We start from the raw sequence: 21,138 nt of genomic DNA, 5'->3' as shown, positions 1-21,138 counted from the left end.
CCCCACACCTGTCAGAATGGCTGTTCTCAAAACAAAGAGACAACAAATACGTGCTGGAGAGGCTTTAGAGAAAAGTGAACCCTCCTGCACTGTTAGTGGGAAGGTAAACTGGTGCAGCCACTATGGAGACCAGTATGGGGGTTTCTCAAAAATTAAAAATAAAACTGCCAAATGATCTAGCAATCCCACTCTGGGTATGTCTATGTATCTGAAAAAAGGGAAATCAGTATCTTTTTTTTTTTCTCATTTATTTATTTATTTATTTTTTATCCAGCAGGTTCTTATTAGTTATCTATTTTATACATATTAGTGTATCTATGTCAATCCCAATCTCCCACTTCATCCCACCACCATCACCCACCTCACCCTCTGCTTTCCCCCTTTGGTGTCCATACGTTTGTTCTCTACATCTGGAAAATCACTATCTTGAAGATATATCTGCACCCCCATGTTACCTGCAGCATTACTTACAATAGCCAAGATAGGGAAACAACCTATGTTGTTTATTGACAATATTATCTATTGACAGATGAACTGAACGGATAAAGATTACATACACAGTGGAAAATTATTCAGCCACAAAAAAGAAGGCATTATGCTAAGTGAAATAAATGAGACAGTAAGGTAAATACTGATATGTGTATGATAAACACATAGTACTTATATGTGGTATCTAAAGAAGCTGAACTCATAGAAATAGAGAAGAGAATGGTGGTTGCCAGAGGCTGGGGAGTGGGTGAAATGCGAAGATGTTGGTCAAAGGGTACAAACTTCCAGCTATAAGAGGAATAAGTTCTGGGGATCTAATATACCCTATGGTGACTATAATTAATAGTACTGTATTATTTACTTGAAAGCTGTCAAGAGAGTAGATCTTAAATGTTATCCACACACACACACACACACACACACACAAATTATACGAAACTAACCTTATGCAGTAATCATTTTACAATGTATCCGTGTATCAAATCATCCCATTGTACATCTTAAACCTACATATGGCATATGTTAATATCTCAGTAAGGGTGGAAAAAAGAACTAACCACATAGGCTATTTTTCAATCTTAAGAGAACTACTGCTCGTTTAATAAAAAGAATGACCCTGGGGCTTCCCTGGTGGTGCAGTGGTTGAGAGTCCGCCTGCCGATGCAGGGCACACGGGTTCGTGCCCTGGTCCAGGAAGATCCCACATGCCGCGGAGCGGCTGGGCCCGTGAGCCATGGCCGCTAAGCCTGCGCGTCCGGCGCCTGTGCTCCACAACAGGAGGGGCCACAACAGTGACAGGCCCGCGTACCACAAAAAAAAAAAAAAAAAAAAGAATGACCCTGGCATAAATAAGTGAATTTCAGTTTAATCACAGTATTCTCATGTTTCTGAATTACCAGTAGGTTCACACACATTTTCCTTATTTCCTTTGGCCCATTCAAGTTGAAAATACAAAGGAAGGCTGCATATTTATAGCCCAAATTTATCTGTGCCAAATTAGACGAAGGATAATCTGACCCATTCAAAGTCTTCAGCTCCCAGATCTTGTACTGACTTGTTTTGACTACTGGCTGAGCCAGTTTGCAGATTGGTGCGTCACCATGAAACTTCTATTGGAACATTCTTCAGTTTGCAAATGCAAGTCATCTTGAGACCAAACAAATGGTCTTATTTATAGGCCTTCTCAAGGATCCAGCAGAAGTTGGGAAAATCCTGTATACTAGACCAGTCTGACTGCACAAAAGACTTGGCAAAAGATAGCAGTGTACCTCCTGTTAGGGGTTTATTGGTCAGCTTCCCTCCTTTTGAAGTACTAAAAATGCCCTACTTGAAAAAAGAAAAAACTTCCCTTCACCCACTTTGTAGAAAATACCCCTAAATAGTAAAATGCTATACAGTCCATTTCTTCACACCCTCCTGAACTTAGAGGCAAAATGGTAACTATCAGGTAGGCTGTTGGAATCTATACACGTGTCCTTAGTTTCAAAATTTCAGGAAAAATCTCAAATGTTAATTTACGAAGTTTATTTAAAAATTATTTAAACATAAAATGCCCACAAACCTGTAGTTAAACCTCAGGATGAATTCACTGGCCCCACGAAATACATGTGACATTTGCTGTAGTAACGTCTCATGTGTCTGTTATAATCTACAACTTTCTTTAGCTGTGGCTTTTGAATTTTGTTTATACAAAATTCAGCTTGCTAATGCACTGAACACACGTTTATACAATTGGCATGTGTACATGCACACAATCGATTTGGGAAAAGTCGAGCCATTTTAAGCATTTTGTTTCTTAGCAGGGAATTAAGCCAGAGAAAAATGTTATTAAATATAAGGTATAATTCAGAGAGGAGTTTATAGATCACAGGAAAAAGCCTGAAAACCATTTAACATAGGCAGCCCAGAGATGTTTGTGGCCATTATTAGGAAATAAACCTCTCTGTGAAGAAAATCATTCCTTCCTTACCCAACAAGTCTTCTAAGGCAATTAGACAATTAGAAGGCAGCTTTTAGGTTTGTGTTTGAGATGACAAAAACTGAACATTTAGGCTGTGCATGGCTTTCCTGTAATTCTCACTACAAAGGGTATTATAAACATAAAATCTGATTATGTTTTTTCCCCTTTTGTTCTGATGATTCATATTTATAACTATTAAAGGTATCAGATGGCAGCTTCCGTGTCTCCTTGAACTACTTTGTGAACACTGTTAATCTCCCTATTCAAAAAAGGTAAACAACTAAAAATTGTCATTTCTTAATAAATTTGCTTCTTAATCGCCTATGTCAGTGTGAATAGTTTCTTTTTTTTTTTTTTTTTTGCAGTACGCGGGCCTCTCACTGTTGTGGCCTCTCCCATTGCGAGGCTCAGCGGCCATGGCTCACTGGCCTAGCCGCTCCGTGGCATGTGGGATCTTCCCGGACCGGGGCACGAACCCGTGTCCCCTGCATCGGCAGGCAGACTCTCAACCACTGCGCCACCAGGGAAGCCCGAATAGTTTCATTTTAAATAAATAAAACAAACCAATCTGAGTCTGTAAGACATATAGTACGGAGTTTACCAAAAAAAACCAGGTGATAAAACACATCACAATTTCGACATCCAATGCACATTTATTTGTAATTGCCAGAATTGCTCTGAAATGATACTGTTAACAGGGGGTGTTATTTTACAAACTGAGGGAGAGATGGGCAAGAAAAATATTTGTCCAAGATCACAGGTTGTCACTCCATCAGTTAAAAAGCAAAAATATCCTTTGTGGGGTGTTTGATTTCTCATAGTTATTATTGAAAATTCTGTCAAACATCGATTTCTCTTCCATTGACCCCTATAATCTGTCAATGTTAATTGTACAGGTTTTGGTAGATTTCTATGGATCTACTAACTGAAAAATCCTGGTTCAATATATAGGGAGCACTGTTCTCACAGAAATAATGAAATGCTTTCCCTAGAGTAGTGGCCACCTGAGCCTGCCTCAGAGTCACCTGGAAAGCTTGTGACAACTCAGACTGCTGGGGCACCTCAGAGCTTCTGATTCAACAGATCTGGGGTGGGACCTGAGAACTGGTCCTAGAACATTCTAGGTCCTAGAGACCTAGAACATTTCTAACAAGTTCTCTGGTACTGCTGGTTCGGGGAACCTTACTTTGAGAACCTCTGTCTTAGAGCGAAAAAATACTTGGTGGGTGGCTGAATGCATGAAATGGTATTTTTGGAATTGGGAATCCAGGGTTCCCAATTTCCGTTGGATTGAGTGAATTTGGAACCAGAGATCTTCTCTAAAAAGTATATGGTCCACTTATGAAGCTAGCAACCCCTTCCCAAAATGGCATTTGCACTGTTTTCTAGGTGCAATTCCAAGCAGTGCTGGCTGCAAAATAAGTAGAAGAACTGTATTGGTGTCTCTCAGAAGCCATGCTTTTGTTTCTCTGTTTTGGAAACATTTGGGGGTGATTCTATAATTGTCATAAAACTGGCTCTGCATCTTGTTCTTTTCTCAATATTTCTAACACTTAAGGAATCACAAAGAATGAGAGAAGAGGAGGGCTGAAGCTGGATTTTTAAACTCCTACCTAGCAAATCCCAGGCTGAGATGTATCTTTACTCAGAACATGTGTCTAGGAGCCTGAATCCTCTGCCCTCTTGTATCCTGACTGATACATTTTCTGCTGGTGGTTTTGCACTTCTTAGTGTCCATTGCCACTTCCTAAGGGCACTTGAATTTCCTTTGGAGGAACGACCTTGGCTGCATTGTGTGTAAACTGAGGAGACTACTCTCCTGCTGTCAATGCCGAAGGCTTCCCGCAGGCCAGCTCCTGCCTTGGGGGGTCACTATACATCTTAGCTGGACTATGAACTGCACTCAGCCAACTGGACACTCGTTCCCGGAACCTTTATATCACATAAATGATGTAAGGATAAAAGAAACTGGTGGGGTTTGCTGTCTCAGCAGCTGTGCCCTGCCCAGCTTGTTTTCCCAGGTTGGTAGTTCTTAATCTCTGGAATGTATCTTAGAACCAGTAGAGCTTTGAGAGGTCCCACCCTCAAGCTCTGATTCAATGGGTCTGTTGCAGGGCCTACACATGTCAAGTTAAAGCTCCCTAGGTCATTCCAATGTGCAGGTAAGGACTGGACCACTGCTTTGATCCTGGTTTCCTACTTTTCTATTGCTGCCTTGATTCCAGTTTCCCCCTCCCCCCCCCCTTTTTTTTGAGGCTCCTGGCATCATCCCCATAAACTCTCTTTTGCTTAGATTATCCAGCGTTAGTTTTTGTTACTTATGTGGAACTGATGTAAGTTCATAAAGCACACATTCTCTGGCTCCCAATTTTAGTAGAAGCATTGATACCTTTGAACCTAGCTTTAGCAACACACACAAACACACACACACACACACACACACACACACACGGAAATATGGTCCCTGGTCACTGGTTCCACCTAACTGCACACTGGCTAACCACTCACTTTTTGTATATCATGATCCTGCAAACTTGAGACAATATGCAGGTCAAGTGCAGTCATTTTTGGAGCCCTGTCAAAGACTGGAAGCTCTCCCACCTGCAGGCCATCATCAGAGCCCAAAGTGGGTCTCTCGGGCCACGACAGACTATATTGCATCTGACACAGCAGGCATCTCTGGAATCCACCTTTCAAGTTTTCGGCAAACCATTTTCTCACTGTCCTTCACAAAGTTGACATTTTCGGCAGCACGATAGGAAAGATGTCACGTCGGCTGCTCTTCAAGTTCTTGTCACAGTGGTTAGCACCAGTTCTGTCATCTTCACTCGCCTCACAGCCTCCCATCTTGAGCCATGTCACAAATAATAATACATCTAGAGTTGTGTTTTTCTGGGTTCTTTCGGGGTTTTTTTTTTGTCAGATTAAAATGACCCTAACCCGGCTGCCCACACTTTAGGACTAGTTATGCAAATTCTTCTCCCTTTCCCCAAATGTTTCTGAGCTAGAGCTTGTTAATTAGTGTCTATTGTAGGATTAATCCAATATGATTAAGCACAAGGCTTTTCATGTGAAACACTTTATTTTGATGCTTGAAATTAAGTGTGAACACTTGAGCCAAAGAATTCAAGCTACCTTGTGTTTTGTGAAAGTGAAATGACCTCTTTAGGGGCATTAAATTGTCGCTACTCACCCAGGTGAGCACACAGAGTCCTAGCGTTTAATTATCCTGCTACCAGGGTTCTCCACATTATGTTGAAAGCTGGGCCACAAAACCTCCGTTGGGAAGGTAAGATATCTTTTCAAGAAGGTCAGGTTACTAAATTAATTCAAAGCATACAATGGTTGATGTGTTCTGCTATTGCATCTATTTGGTGATCAAGTGTGGAATCCAGTGTAAAAAGAAACGTGTGAATTCAACAAAAGAGGAAAGAGCGTCTGGTCCACCTCTCTGCGTACAGCCAGCTTTAAGCTCCAATCACTATCAACAAAGGGTAAAACTCCAGTTGAAGTGGGAATATACTTTCTCTCCAAATGCAAATGTCCACATATGCCGGTGCAGGCACCGTAAACATGATATATTCTCTCTCTCCAAATGGATGCATGCCTACAGACCGCACTACAGATCCATGAAAATGTCCGTAAACAAGCATGATAACTGAATCCTACGTGCTACAAAAATCTTCCAGCTCAGAAACACGAGAGCTGAAAGGGTCAGAGTGGAACAGTATATTTTAGTAGCCTGTTCCTTGTAATGGTCCCTAAATAGAACATTTAGACCAAACACACTTTCTTAACTTCTCTTTTTTTAAAAAACGGACTTCTTCTAGCAATTCTTAATCCTTACCACTTCCAGAATGATACTTTTGAATTTGATCCTAGTGTGGAATATTTTCCTTTGTCTCTTTCAAATGGTTAATAACTACACATTCAAGACCGCACCAAAGCATCATCATCTCAAAAGGAGACATCCCCACTCACTCCTCTGGATGGTATGTATAATCTCTAGGTTAATTATAAACTGTAATTAGGACTCTCACGTCCTGTAGTCACCGCTTCATTATGAAAGCCCAGCCTTACCCTTTCCTCCTCCTCTCTCTCCAGCCCATGCCCTTTTCTAATTATGCCCTGATGCCCTGGGGCTTAGACACGCTGCTAAAACAAATATGTCAAGTGTTTGTATCACAAAGAGTAAGATAGGGAGCAACAACAAGCAGTTTCTACATTACAAATGCACATTGAAGCTTCTCCAGGTTGGCTTTAGTCAGTTTGAAAAAGAGGCTAGGAGAGGGCAAAAATACACAAGTCAAGTCTTTTCTGACTTGTTTACTGCTTTTCTAAATATGTAGCTATAACCCAACAATAACAGAAGGTGTCTTCATTCTCTTATAAGGATGGGAGTGATGGAGAAGTCCCTCCCTCTGAACAATCTCACAGAATGTGGATGTTATTGGCACAAGGACATTATTTAAAGTGGTTCAGGCTCTGCCCAGGTACTGAATGAAGCAAGAACCCAACAGATGATTAGAGAAATGGTATAAAATGTATGCATCACAGGAAAGTACATATTTCTTTCCCCAGAGAAGGACCAATTTCCAAAATTTGTATTACATAGATTTTTCTTTTGGAGGACTAAGCGAAGAGGTGGATTTCTTTATTTCTAGACAAACATAGACAATTAGGTTTTTAATTCCACCCTGAACACACAATGACCTTATGTATAGATTTCTGAGTGGTCAGAGCAGTAATACGTGTAGCTTTTGGGTATCACACCCACCCTACCTAAATAGAGTGACATCTGAAAATATGTTTTTGCACCAATGAATCTAATAACCACAGCATGAGGACACACTGGTGGAATTTTAGAAGGAAAATGCGCATTATTTGGATGGTTTGTCATGGGCCAGAGAGACTGCACCAATGAGATAGATGATGTAGCACATTTTATAAGATTTTGTGTCTGAGCTGGAAAATATGCTATTGTCATGGGACAAATTTCCTTTAGGAGGAGAGTCACATGGGTTAAAAGTTAGAATATAGGGCTTCCCTGGTGGCGCAGTGGTTGGGAGTCCGCTGCCGATGCAGGGGACACGGGTTCGTGCCCCGGTCCGGGAGGATCCCGCGTGCCGCGGAGCGGCTGGGCCTGTGAGCCATGGCCGCTGGGCCTGCGCGTCCGGAGCCTGTGCTCCGCAACGGGAGAGGCCACAGCAGTGAGAGGCCCGCGTACCGCAAAAAAAAAAAAAAAAAAAAAAAAAGTTAGAATGTAAGCTCTAGAGAAAAGTTTTCCTTGGGATGCAGATTTTTACTTGAAATGTTTTTGGACTTTTTTCCCTCTCCTTCTTAGAAGTTCTTCTGATTAGGTGAAGCTGGTTCTTTAGGATTTAGAGAGCATGACACAGACATCTGTAAGGCCAGCACTACCTGCTCAGAGCCAGGAGAGGAGGCCAACCAGCCACGTGCTCCTGTCCACAAGTGCAATAATGCCTGTGTCAGTGTGTAACATGAGACCAAGAATGTGAATGTCACTGTCATCCCCCACCCATGCCTGCCTGCTACCAGACTGCTGTATTCACAGGATGGTAAAAGAGATCTACCCTGCTATAGTCTTTTCTCTCTCTTTTGGGGAGGGAGAGTTAAAAAGCACCAGACATAATGTCATGATGAGTATATGTGTATGTAACATGGAGAGAGAGAAAGGGAGGAACGGAAGGAAGGAAGCAGAAATTGGAGAAGAAGGAAAAATATATATATGCAAAATGACTCATTTACTTCCAGCTAGGCATTCCCCAAAAAGAAATAAAGGAAACCATTATGTGACATGGATTGGGAGTGAGGGACCCACACTGGAGGCAAGGACATGGTCAATAAAGCTGTGGTCCAGGGGAGAGAAGTCAGAGACCTGAACTCTGGCAGTGGCATCGAAGAGAAGGAGAAGTGGATGGACTTGAGAGATATATAAGGGCATTGACAGGGCACGGTAACTGAATCCTTGTGACGTGCTGAGGGAGGAAACATCAAGGATGGCTCCCAAGGTTTTGTCTTGGGCAACTGGGTGGATGGAACTACTTACTGACTTAGGGAAGCTGATGGAGTAACAGAGGAGAAAAGTGAGCTCCATCTGAGTGTTCAGTTACTCAGATCTAAGCCACAGGGATCACATGGTCTTTGCACACAAGTGGCACCTTGGCTCCAAATACATCTCCCAAAAGAATCCTTGGACACATTTTCAGAGATTTTTAGGACTCAGGCCCTCTTACATCTGCTTACAGACTCATTCATCTACGCAGCTTACTTTGGATTGGGGCGTTGGCATTATGGATTTGTTAATTGCTGATACAATGTACTTTCTCTGCAGGCCATATGTGAAGAACAGCACTGGCATTCAAGAAATGTTAAATAATAATGTAAATGAGAAAAATTTCCAATCCCAATAATAAAGGGATCCAAGGAACACTGACGCAACTTGCAATCATCGGAGCTGTTTGATTGCCTTGTCATTGTGGGACAGTGACCAAAGTGATGTTAATCTAAATGTCATCTAGAAAGAATACTAAAAATATTATGGTGAAAATTAAGTACTGCAACCTTAGGAGCTGATTTAAAAATTAGAAGATATAGCGATTTACATCTGTGGATCTGATGATCGCCAAGTGCAACCAGCTGAACATACCCACATTTTCCTTTTCTTTCCCTCTCTCTTTGAGAAAATGGGTTCAGTTTTAAAGAGCTAGTCCAAACTAATGTTCCCTCAATCAGTGGTTCTTAAATGTTGCTACATGTAAGATTTTAAAACCATGATGCTTAGGCCATATCCCAGACTAACTAAATCAGAACCTCTGCAGGCGGGGCTAAGGCATCGACATTTCTTAGGCTCTTTAAGTGATTCCAATGTGCAGCCAAGTTAGACTACCAAGGCCTTGCATAAGTAGGATCTGCGGACCAAATGCCTTAGAAATACGTGGGGAGGAACTGATTAAAAGGGCAGATGCTTGGCTCCATCTAAGACTTGCTGAATGAAATTATTTGAGGATGGGTCCTCATACTCTCCATTTTAACAAACTCCCCCTGTGATTTATATGCACACTACAGTGTGACAACCCCCACACAAGCTGAAAATCAGTGTCATGTCTTTAGACACAGAATACGTCTGTGTAAAAGAAACCAAAATCCAAGTAAAAAGGAAGAATTTCATCCCATCACCTGGAAGTTTGATGTTTTGGGTTTTGTTTGCAGGGGGCTGCCCTATGCACTGCAGGGTGTTTAGAAACATACCAGGCCTCTACCCATAGAGGACAACAGCACCGCCCTTCCCCAGTGTGACAATCAAAAATTTCTCCAGACATTGCCAAGTATCCCCAGGGGAAGAGATCACCCCTAGTCAAGACCACTATGCTAAAAGATTCCAAACATGTGATGGTTCCATATCTTCCACTGCTTGGAATTATGCACAGCAAACACCTTCCTGATTGACCAGATATGTCTACTTTGGATTAGATATTTTGGATTCAAGTAGGTCTAGTGTTTCACAGAGACAGGGCACAGGTTTTCAAAGAAGGTGGAATAAACTCAGTCACCAGCACCTGAGCAATCACTAATGATGTCCAGTTGCAGTAGAGCCGGGCTCTGCCTTCACCTAGGGGGCTGTTGAGTTATTAATATGTAAAAAACTGAAAATTAGGTAAAAAGCTACTTTTTAGCTAATCTAAAGTTGGTTGTGAGAGGACAACAGGAATGAACTCTACTGTTCGGTTAAATTCAGTTAAAGGGCAATTTGTTTCCATGAGTCATGAGTTCCTTCTTATTGTGGGTCAAAGAATAGATAACCTGGGCTTCCCTGGTGGCGCAGTGGTTGAGAGTCCGCCTGCCGATGCAGGGGACACGGGTTCGTGCCCCGGTCCGGGAAGATCCCACATGCTGCAGAGCGGCTGGGCCCGTGAGCCATGGCCACTGAGCCTGTGCTTCCGGAGCCTGTGCTCCGCAACGGGAGAGGCCACAACAGTGAGAGGCCCACGTACCGAAAAAAAAAAAAGAACAGATAACCTCTCCACATACAAACAGTGTTCATCCTGGTGAAAGAGGTAGGAAAATGGTTTTTTTTTTTCCAGTACAAAAAGGCTGTTAATTGGCCTTCAAAGGAGACTCTCCTTTTAGGTGGTTTAAAACTCCAGATACGCTCTGACTTTTTCCACAAGGTCAAAATTACCAGGTGGGCCAAACTGATTTTGGACATCTTTAGGACAAAAATGGAAAAGTCTTTAACTAATTCAGATGGCTGCTAGAGTATCTCACCTGGAAATGCTGAAATCACATCAAATGGCTGAATTTGCATCTCACACTCTACACAAATGCTAATGCTGGGCAGGGAGTAAGGCAGAGAGGTTCCAAATCCAAGCTCCAAAGTCAGAATATCCATGTTTGAATTAGGCCCACACATGTATTTGCTATGAAGCAAGTGACTGAATATATCTGAGCCTCAAACTCCTCATCTGTTAGGTGAGGATAATAATAATACAGATCTCACAGTGATGCAATAAGTATAAAATGAGATAATATATATAAATAGCACTTCACACAGTGCTTGGCATATAGCAAACACTTATTAAATGGTGGCAATTATCCTTATTTTATTTAAATGTTACTTACGAAATCTAACAATCGACTATTTTACTTGTTATTATAACCCACAGAAGATAATTTTAGAGGTGGATGGGATATTACAGATGCTCTATGTGCTCATTTTGCAGATGAGAAAACTGAGGTATAGAAGTGAGATATGATAATCCTAGATTTATGCAGAACAGGCTCTAATACTCAGATCTTTAGAATCTATGTGCAGTGCTGATGTAGTACAAAGAGGAAGAGCTTTGGACTCAGAATATCTGGGTTTGCCACCTCAATTTACAGAATTCAGTTTCATCATCTGCAAAATGGGTGTCAAAGTAGCTAACCTGAAAATGTTATAGCAAATGAGATAGAATGTATGAAAGCACTTTGTAAACTGTAGAATTCCACACGACTGATATTTAACATTACGATTTCTTCTTCCTTTAAAAATGCAACGCAAACATAGACCCTCATAAGCCTCAACATGACACTCACAATCCTTTTCGGTAGTTTTTCACGGCACAGGGAATAGCTCAGGCTCCAACCAGTGTGGCCATTTACTCTCTGCCCTGCTTCAGTGCTGATCACGCCAAAAGCAGCACCTTGGACAGCAGCCAGAGAGGCTTCCTTCAGGCACCTACAACGCTCTATGCACTTTTTTACTGGCTGCAAGCTACTTCTACCTTGCGGTCTGACCCTCACAGGGAAACACAAAACTCCACTCCACCTTCATCCTTGTATACTGTAAGTTCAGAAGATGGGTGTCCACATGGGATTGGGGCATTCTTTGACCTTCACTATTGGACCTGCATACATTGATTGACAACCTGCTACATTCTCTAGGAAGTGAAAATTGGCATTTTCATTTGGTCTGCCTACAAGTGAACTGTATATATTTTAGGACTTAGAAATATTCAAGTGAATAAATTCATGCTGAAACATACAGCATACCTCCTTGTGAACTTTGTGTAGTTTGGCAATGCCAGGGTCAGAATATGCATTTCAAAACCTCAACAACAAAACTTTAAAATGTCAATGTTAATTTGGGGTGAGATAGGGAAGGTGAAGAAGGACATAAGGATAACACTGGAGATAATTGTACATCTATTTTAAAAGGGAATAAAAGCCACGAATTTGCCATTTTACCAATTCACAAAGAGAGCATCCCTAAAGGACACAGGAAACAAGACAGGATCAGTAAAAACTTTAGAACTTACAAGTGCTTTCAAAGTGACCTCATCATATAAACGATTCTACTAAGAGTCATTAATTTAGTGATAGACATTACTTTGTGCCTTTATTATAAACCATTATTTGAAGATGGATTTCTTTCGTAAGATAAATGTAGGACTGAGAGGGTTTGCTAAAAATGATGGACCTACTATAAATGTATAAACCCATCTTATGCCAACCCATTTTATTTGCTTCTTAACCATAATTTCAAAATTATTAAACATGGGTTGCTTATTATGAATGACTTGGTAAGGTACCAGGCCCCTAACTAGATGCCACTAAAAAAAGCAATCTGACTCATGATTCTGTTTACATACTGCTTAATTAGTTGTTTTGTTTTCAATGCAAACATGTTTTAAGTGTCCCTAAATACCTGACTCAAATTCATTCCTAATACATGGTATTTTTGTCCATTGCTAGGATTTTTTTTTAAAGTGCACGTTTGAACAGAGACTTCAGGAATACACAAAGCTTGGGGTTCGCTAAGGTGGAGGTTGCGGCATAGATGGGGGGGGTAGAGAAGGTCACAGACATCGCAAAACACAAGCCAATACACACACAACTTCTTACCTTTTGGGCTCTGGATTTGCCTGGGTTTTGGGATTTTTTCTTTTTTTGGATTCCTTTCTGGTATCTTTTTTAGCCTCTGGTTCAGATGGGGAGGGAGTTTTGCTCCCTTCAGGGTCTGTATTTGGTGTCAGCCCACTAAGGTACGCATGCATTTGTTGACTTTGGAGAAGGGGTGGTCTGGTGGGGCATGCAGAGAGTGTGGCCAGCCATGGGAGAATCAAGACCACACATACATGCACAAACAAAAGAAAGAAAAAGAAGGATGCATCAAAGAGCAAGAGCAAATGCATTCAAACTAAAATAATAAGCAAAAAAAAAAAAAAAAAAAGATGCAAACTTGCATAAGGAAAATCAGAACTGAAAATAAGAAATCCAAAACTGTTTCCATGACAAGATGTATAAACCTAACTGTGAATCAAGTGGCAGTCTTACAATATGAAATCCAGACAATGTGTATCATAATTCATGATGATGTTTACCAGGGAGTTTACAAAAACACTTCATTATTTTATAACACTTCCTTATTCAGTAACATATGTAGAATACAGTGTGACAACCCAGAGAATATAATGCAACTTCTCTCTCTCTCTTTAAAGAATTCAGTCCAAGAGGCTGTAACAGATAGTCATCGAAGTGTATATTTATAAAAAAGCTGAATTATGCAGAGACAGTCCCCAGGTATCAGAGTTTTCATGAATATCTTTTATGCAAATGAAAGGTCATGTGCTGGGCTAGCAAACCTTATAACAATGGGAGGTGATGAAAATCTTGTTGCCTGTTAAATATTCAAACCTACAATGCTATTGTTATCCAGCTCTAAATGTTGAAGTTGCATCTCATAAAATCTACCAGTGCTAGAGAGAGGAAAAGCACAGAACTAACCCCACAGACCCTTCAGAGTTGTATAGCTTGCAAAGGTGAAGATGACTGATCCAGTTCTGATTTAAAAGAAAATGCAGTCAATTCTGGATGCTCCCACATATGAATTTCCGCAGAGCAGCAACTTGTTCATCACAGGCTGGGTTTCTGAAGATACCTAGTTTTCCTTGGGTGTGCCTTCCCTGGCTATTGGTTGAGGTGTCCGGGGTAATGTAGGCTTGTCTTTATAGTAATGTGAGGCTACATACACTGGGATAGTAAACTGGCTGTGGCAGTGTGGAAGCTTATTCCACGTCCTCAGAGCCAAATGGTAATGTTCTTAAATTATTTGCTGCCTTGCATTATTTAGAACACGGAACTTTTCCTCCAGGAGCTGGGCAATGTCTAAAGAAAGAAAGTACTTAGTATGGAGTTAGAACTGATGTTCTGGTCTTGTCTATAAAACCTATAAACTGAGGGCGTTGATTACACTGTGATCTCTCAAGTTCTTCCCAGCTCTGTGGTTAAACTCTAAGTGTCATGATTATCTGTGCCTTCCAGCTTCGCCTAGCTTGTTTCAGCTCTTGCTTTGCCTATGCAGAGCATTTGTTTATGCTGCTCCTTTTGCCCGGAACCACTCAACTCCTACTTCAGCACTCAGCCCAAGCATCGATTCCCCGGGGAGGTTCTTCCTGCCATCCTGCCACCCCATCTGAGTTGTGTTCCTTTATTAACTGCTACCATGGAGTTTTATTCCTTCTTCTCAGAGAACCAATCTCTATATAACTCTGCCCTCATTTGGTGTCTGGTTTTTGCTCACCATGCACGCTGAAGGTATAGCAGAGTACCTGCTCCTCAACAAGTAATCACTGAATATTTATGGAACGAATGATTCCAACAACAAAGGCAAATACTTATTTAGCCCTTGCCACGTCCCAGGCATTGTGCTGAACCCTTTATATCCACTTGCATCCTCTTGACAACCCCACGAGGACACCATCATCCCTGCTTTACAGATGAGAAAACAGTGGCAGAGAGGGTTTAATTACCATCCAGGGTCATGGAAAGCAAATGGAGCAGCCACGATTCGAGCCTACATGGTTCTAATTTCAGAGACCACTCTAGAAGTCCTGTTTGCCATTTCTGTTAAGTCTCTTGAAAGGAGAAGAAATTCAGACCTGTGTGTTTTTTGTGTTTGTGTGGCTGGTGTGTGTGTCTGTGTGTGTGCGTGCACGCCCACTGGTCTGTACTACTGAGGGAATGGGGATGGATAGAGTTAGAGATGACCCTAAAAGCAGGACCAGTCATAAACCATGGCCAGTGCCTTAAAAAATATTTTTAAATACCGCTGGACATGTGCTTACCTGTTCCCATGGACGTGGGATGCACAGAAGGCAAAGCTATAGTGAAGGAGGGTGGGGTCAATCATGGCGCCATTTTCTGCCCGTTCAAGCAAATCTCTGAGGTAACAGAGATGTCGGTGACACCCTCGGACTCCATTTCGGGCGCAATACTCGTCTAGTACAAACACCTGGCCAGGACTGAACCAGCCCTGTTTGGAGAATAAAGGAGAGACTTTCTTTTAAATATAGGTTGGGTTTTTCTGGGGGAGAGCTGCTAGAGTTGGGGATGACTGGAGAAGGGGGTTAAAAATAGCCACAGAGCTAACACTTCCTGATTGCTCATTAAGTGCCAGCCGCTGTGCCCAACGCCGTGTGTGCTATCTGGTTTAGTCCTCACAACAGCCCTATCAGGTAGGTGCTGCTATCCCTGTTTGATGGTCGGGAAATTTGAGCTCAGGGAGGACATGGAGTTTCCCTAGCATTCTGCAGCTAGTAAGTGATGGCATCTGGATTAGCAGAGGGCATGGTTCCAGAAAGAGAGGCTCACCCACTGCTTTAACCCTGAAGCGTCCACCTTAAAAGAGTGTTGGAGTGTGGGTAGGGCAAAGTCTTGGTTACTGATAAGAGGAAATAATAACATTAGTGCCTTAACTGGGTACAGTGCTTTACCCTTGACAAAGAACTTTCAGTTGAGCCCCATAACAACCTTGAGAAGCAGACAGAGCAGGTTTACCTCCATTTCATAGATGAGGAAATGGAAATAAGAGCTCACAAATAACACAAAACAGGCAGGACTCAAACCCAGCTCTGTCTTTTTTCTTTTTAATATTACAGAATATACCTATTAACATGGAAATATGGTCACAATGCAAGAAATTATTGTAAAATAGTATGTAGAGTATGATACTATTGGATTATTTCACTTTTTTTAACATCTTTATTGGAGTATAATTGCTTTACAATGGTGTGTTAGTTTCTGCTGTATAACAAAGTGAATCAGCTATACGTATACATATATCTCCATATCCCCTCCCTCTTGCAAACCCAGCTCTGTCTTACTCCAAGTCTTCTGGGTGTTTTTTTTTTTTTTTTTTTTTAACACTCTGGAGCATTAATAAATACTAGGATTGGTCTACATACATGCTAGGACTTCATAAATCCTTTCACTTTGGAAGAAAAAAGTTTTTTAGATTTTAAAATGAAGATAATAACAGAACTTTCCAAAGAGAACAACATGACTAAGTTTTCAAGTTGTGAATCATACAGGATTCAATTAAACTGAGAGGAGCTTCCTGTGCCCTGGCTGAGCGTTTTGCTTTATTTTTTCCCTGGCGGTTATTTGTTTTCTTATCATGTATTTGCTTGCTGCAGGACCACACAAAACTCTGCTCTGAAAGAGAACCCGGATGGAATCTCCAATCCAGAGCAGATGGGTAGGCATGATGGGGTAGAAACTGCTGCCTCTATCATGCACTTAAGAGCTGATCAGACAGGCCCAGCGACTTGCCACTCAAAGCCACCCTTGGGACAAGCCTGAAATCCAATCACTTCTTTCAGTTTGGGTACCTTTCTGAAGCAAGAAAGAAACCAACTGAGGTGGTACACTGTAAGCCGAGAATTTAGGATTGTCTTAAATATAAATTTAATTTTACTTTGAGGGTCTTCTCTGAGTCATCTTTTGAATATGGCTCTGTCTTGGGAGAGAAAAGGCAAAAGGAGAAAGTGACCAGGTGGCAGGTAAAGGCCAAGGAATTGCAGCGAGGGAGGCCCCTGCCAACACTCTCCTCTGGTATTAGTGATCCGGGGAAACTTCTATAGACAACATGCAGCTCAGCAATGCATCCAACGAAAGACAGCATCTTTCCTATTTCAAATGATAAGTTACTGCAGAGGGCGGGAGAGTAGTCGAGGCAGTGGGCTGCCCCTATAGGCAACTTCTTTGCCACTCCATCTGCTACCCCAAATGCTAAATCTTAGAAACAACACTGCTGTGAAAGATTAAAATATATTTTCTACGACTCAGATGACACCAAGTCTTTTGTAGATGCCAAAATAGCTGCTTTGAAAAGAGTTGAAGAAATATCAATTAGGAACTCAGTCGAAGACACAGAAAAATTTATGTATTCCTGCTGGTCGGTCTCCAAAACTAACTGAAAAAAAAGATTGTAATAATGAGAAAATGGAATATATAGAGGCAGGAGATAAGGTCTTTTTAATGGCTGTTATTTTCTGAAATTTGGGGATGATGATTAATAGATACAGGTACACAAACGGGAAAGGAAACTGTTTTATGATATTCATAATTAATTTTGGATTTTTAGGGCTATATATGATTCACAGGGAGCAAGCTTCAGAATTTCATTTCTGGTTTAATTTTTTTTAGAGGGCACTCACTCCTTAGTGATGAATTTCTTAGTGAAAAAGAAAATCGTTTTAAGAAATTAGGATTTGAAAAAAGTCTTGAAAATAAGACTCCTCAAAAAATTCCTCAAGAGACTAGGAATTGTACATAAAAAGAAATTATTTAAGTTCAGAGGCATATTCTTACAAGTTTCACGAATGCAATTTATAATTACATGAATAATTACATAATCGTAGGAAATACATTTGAGAAAAACTGCCTTGCAATGCAAGGTAAGCTTTTTTTTTTTTTTTTTTTTTTAAGTCAAAATGATGTATTCCTTTCCAATTTGGCAAAGTTCAGACTTCTGATGAAGTGATTCTAAACCTGAGATAATCAATGAATCTTTTGTGAGACGAAGATTGATAAATTATTCCACATAATCCCGCTTCTGTTTTTTAGACTATTTTATCTACCATTTTTAATATTTTGGCTTCTGGCACAGAACAAGAAAAGGAATTTAAAACAAAAAAATTAGTCAGGACAGATTTAGGGTAGAGCCATACCATTTAGACAAAAAACTCAGATTTTCACTATACTTATGTTAATATCAATAATATGTTAACCTTAGTTAATTATATAATATTTAATAACATACAGATATATTAACCTTAGTATGTGGAGTCAGGGATGAGGCTTTTCCTCTGTGTGAAGCCATTTCATCCTTTCCCCTCACCTTTCCCATCTATAATGTGGGATTAATAGCCTTTATCTTTAAGAAATTAAGTGACAATTTCTGGTTTGCAGAAGGAAATAAATTGGGTCTCTTTTAGGCTTTTGAATTTGATGGTATAATCTCAAATCTATCTTCATAAATCTAATAAACACGTAACAGCGGTCCCTTAAATTTAAATGGATTTAAATCTAGGCTTAAAATAGGATTTCAAGAAATGTTCATGCTCTTGCTGGACAGCGGGACTTCTAAACGTCTAAAGCACCACAAGAAAATTCCCCCAAAGGGTGAAAAATGCTTCGAATACTATGTAGAAAGAAGAAAGCCACTCAAACAAACAAACCCAAACCCATTTACCTTATGAAAAGGGACGCGAACTTGATTTACAAATCATTTTGATCTTTAAAAAAATACATAAAAAGGACCCATTCATTTCTGAGACAGGAGCACAGGGTCTCACTATGTGGGGTGGGGTGCGAGGGGAATCTTAATGTCTAAGAAACCGAGGCAATTTTTACAAGTTCTCCATAAGCAGGTGCCAAACTCAATTACCCTCTTGAGAATATTTCTCATGTAGCAGCTGAAAAGGGGGAAGCTCAGATAGGGAGGCTGGGGAATTGGATCCGTCTCTACTGATAACTTCCTCCCGCTCTGTCTTCTTTCTTTGGTAACTAAAACTATCTCAACACAGGAAATCAAGAACACATTTATAATTGTTAAAGGGGCTCCACAACGGAGAAAAGAGCTTCTGACATAAAGGTAGAAAAATATTTTATTTTTTGAAATGTTATCCCGTTTCAATTGCTGTAGACCAAAGAATATACTTGCCAGGCAAGAATAGGAATCATTAAGTCTGTGATCCAAAGTAAGACGTTGCACCATCTCAAAGAGGGAAGCGTGGTCAAAGTTACAGGGGTTGGAAGAGATAAATTCATCCATGCCATGTTTTTGAGCTCTATCTGCGTCTGTTCATTTATACATGTAGAGAGAGACACAATTTAGAGAAACACATCACATTTTCTTTGACATTTCAAATACACAGGAATTCACTAGGCATTACAAACGCTAGCTGTTTCCCCGTTGCCTCCCACCAACATCCCCAAGATATTCTTTTTTATACCTCCCATTGTCAACTTGCATCACTTACTGGTGAGTTTATTGCATTTCGGCAAAAATATATTGGCATCAACATGTTTATCAAATGATCACAACTCCAGTGCCTTTATGTTGTTCTTGAAAAACTAAGCACACGACCGTAACTTCGCCTGCATTTCACCAAACACTGAAAGCAGATCGGATCTTTGCTTATAAAAGCCTATTTAGCTTTTAGGTTTTTAATAGATTCTGCCATTCCAGTGGTTATATCTAGAGCAATTTCTCTACAATTATTGGGATTATCTGGAAAAAAGGGTTATGCTGATTTTCAGCCAAGTGACAATATTTTTATCCTCCCCTTCCAAATCCCCGTGGCCGATTTGGTTGCACAAAGGGTTTGGGTCCCCATCTTCCAAAATTAAAACAAAATAATAACAAAAGATTTTCATTGAAACCTGGAGAATAAGTTCAACGGGAATTTAGTTTGTGATAGCCAAGGACATTGCCTTATAGTGTGCTTACTCAGTTAGCGAAGCTTATGAAAGACAAACAAATTTTCTCAGCAAGAGCTATGATCTGCCATTTATTGTGAATTAATAGTCTCAATGTATTCACACTTTTCCTTACAGGGTGAAGGCTGTAGGCAAAACCTCCTAAGGGCTAACTAATTAATCTCAATATGTGTAACTAAAATAGTCTATATTCAATCGGCAAAATAACTCAGAGAATCCGACTCGAGTGAGACCAAGCAAATCCCAAAGAGGAAGGAATGAAGGTCCTAGACATGAAAGGAATCGGCTCACTCTGTCTCATATTTACTCACTGTCCTGAAATGCTGTGAAGAAAAAGAATCTTAAATCAAGCAAGAGTTTATTCATCCCCTTGCATGCAACATTCTACTGGAATCCGGGCACCTGCCAGGGACCAGGGATGCTGTCAGGACATGGGAAAACGGATTTCTGACTTGAGAGGGTATTTGAATAATATTTTCAAAAGTGGCCTTCATCCCAGGCAGTTTTTTTTTCCTCCCTGCTTGGGGGATGGCTGAAAATGGGGATTATAGTTGCAGTGTGATATTAAGATGATGATTTTTCCTCACATTATTAATTTTGTATATCCTTCCAACCTAAATGCATGGTATGTCAGATGTATGCCCTCTTTTTGTTGGGTTTTAAATCTTCAGTCATCTTTCATAGAAGCAGCAAGTGGTCAGTGTTTGAACAAGGATGTGTTGTTTATGCCCAAGACACACAGAAGCAACGGTTACCAGAAGGCAAGTTGAAGAATGTCTGTTTTAATAGCCAAATCGCTCTACTAATAGGATAAAACACAAAATTCTGGAAGGGATATCACATGAGCAGGAATTATATTAGACAATCTGAAAGAATCCTCTTTGCTGGGTTAATTGCCTCAGATTTGTCTTCAGGAAAGTGCTTTCAATTTGAGTTTAGGTGCTTTACCTAGGAGGATTCTTTTGTTTGGTAATTTGGTCTCCAAGCTATATTTCTCCTTTGACTCAGGATGGCTAGAAAGAGAGGTGGCCAGGAAGTTGGTACGGGGGAGAAAGCTAGCTGCTTCTGGGATGTGTGTGTGTGTGTGTGTGTGTGTGTGTGTGTGTGTGAGTAAGGGTGTGTGTGTGTGTCTCTGGCTCAAAGCAAGTGTCTTAAACCTGCTCCAACTTTAGCTGTCCTCCTGCAGGATGGCACTCCTGTAATCCAGGTGATACTGCTCCGTCCCTCAGGACCATTCTGCCCTCTCGCCCCCATCCTGTCAGTCCCCGGAGAAACTAACAGTGGGGTACACCCATTGCTTGTCCTGTTCCATCCTCATAAAAAGCTTCACTCGCTCTGTGCCTCCCAATTCTAGCAGATAGATGAGGCAATGTGGCTAGCATCAGCTTCTTGCTCTCAGG

At 40.8% G+C, this 21,138-nt stretch overlaps 1 protein-coding gene across 18 annotated transcripts in view; it reads right to left on the bottom strand.

Moving 5' to 3' along the window:
* CADPS (calcium dependent secretion activator) overlaps positions 1-21,138 on the bottom strand; it is a gene marked incomplete at both ends in the record, with an annotated part of 485,811 nt that overhangs the window by 128,111 nt on the left and 336,562 nt on the right. For 11 of the 18 annotated variants that reach the window (XM_079713696.1, XM_079713695.1, XM_079713708.1 and 8 more), the window contains 2 exons: positions 15,079-15,266; positions 18,960-19,096. In XM_079713696.1, coding sequence (XP_079569822.1) covers positions 15,079-15,266; positions 18,960-19,096 — 325 coding nt within the window. Of the gene's footprint in view, positions 1-12,856; positions 13,016-15,078; positions 15,267-18,959; positions 19,097-21,138 lie in introns of all 18 variants that reach the window. The other 7 variants (XM_079713702.1, XM_079713704.1, XM_079713703.1 and 4 more) reach the window with 2 other exon arrangements.

The sequence above is a fragment of the Hyperoodon ampullatus genome (assembly GCF_949752795.1).
Source record: "Hyperoodon ampullatus genome assembly, chromosome: 10".
Lineage (NCBI taxonomy): Eukaryota > Metazoa > Chordata > Mammalia > Artiodactyla > Ziphiidae > Hyperoodon > Hyperoodon ampullatus.
The sequence above is the reverse complement of the archived record's forward strand: the minus strand, read 5'-3'. Positions and strand labels throughout refer to the sequence as shown.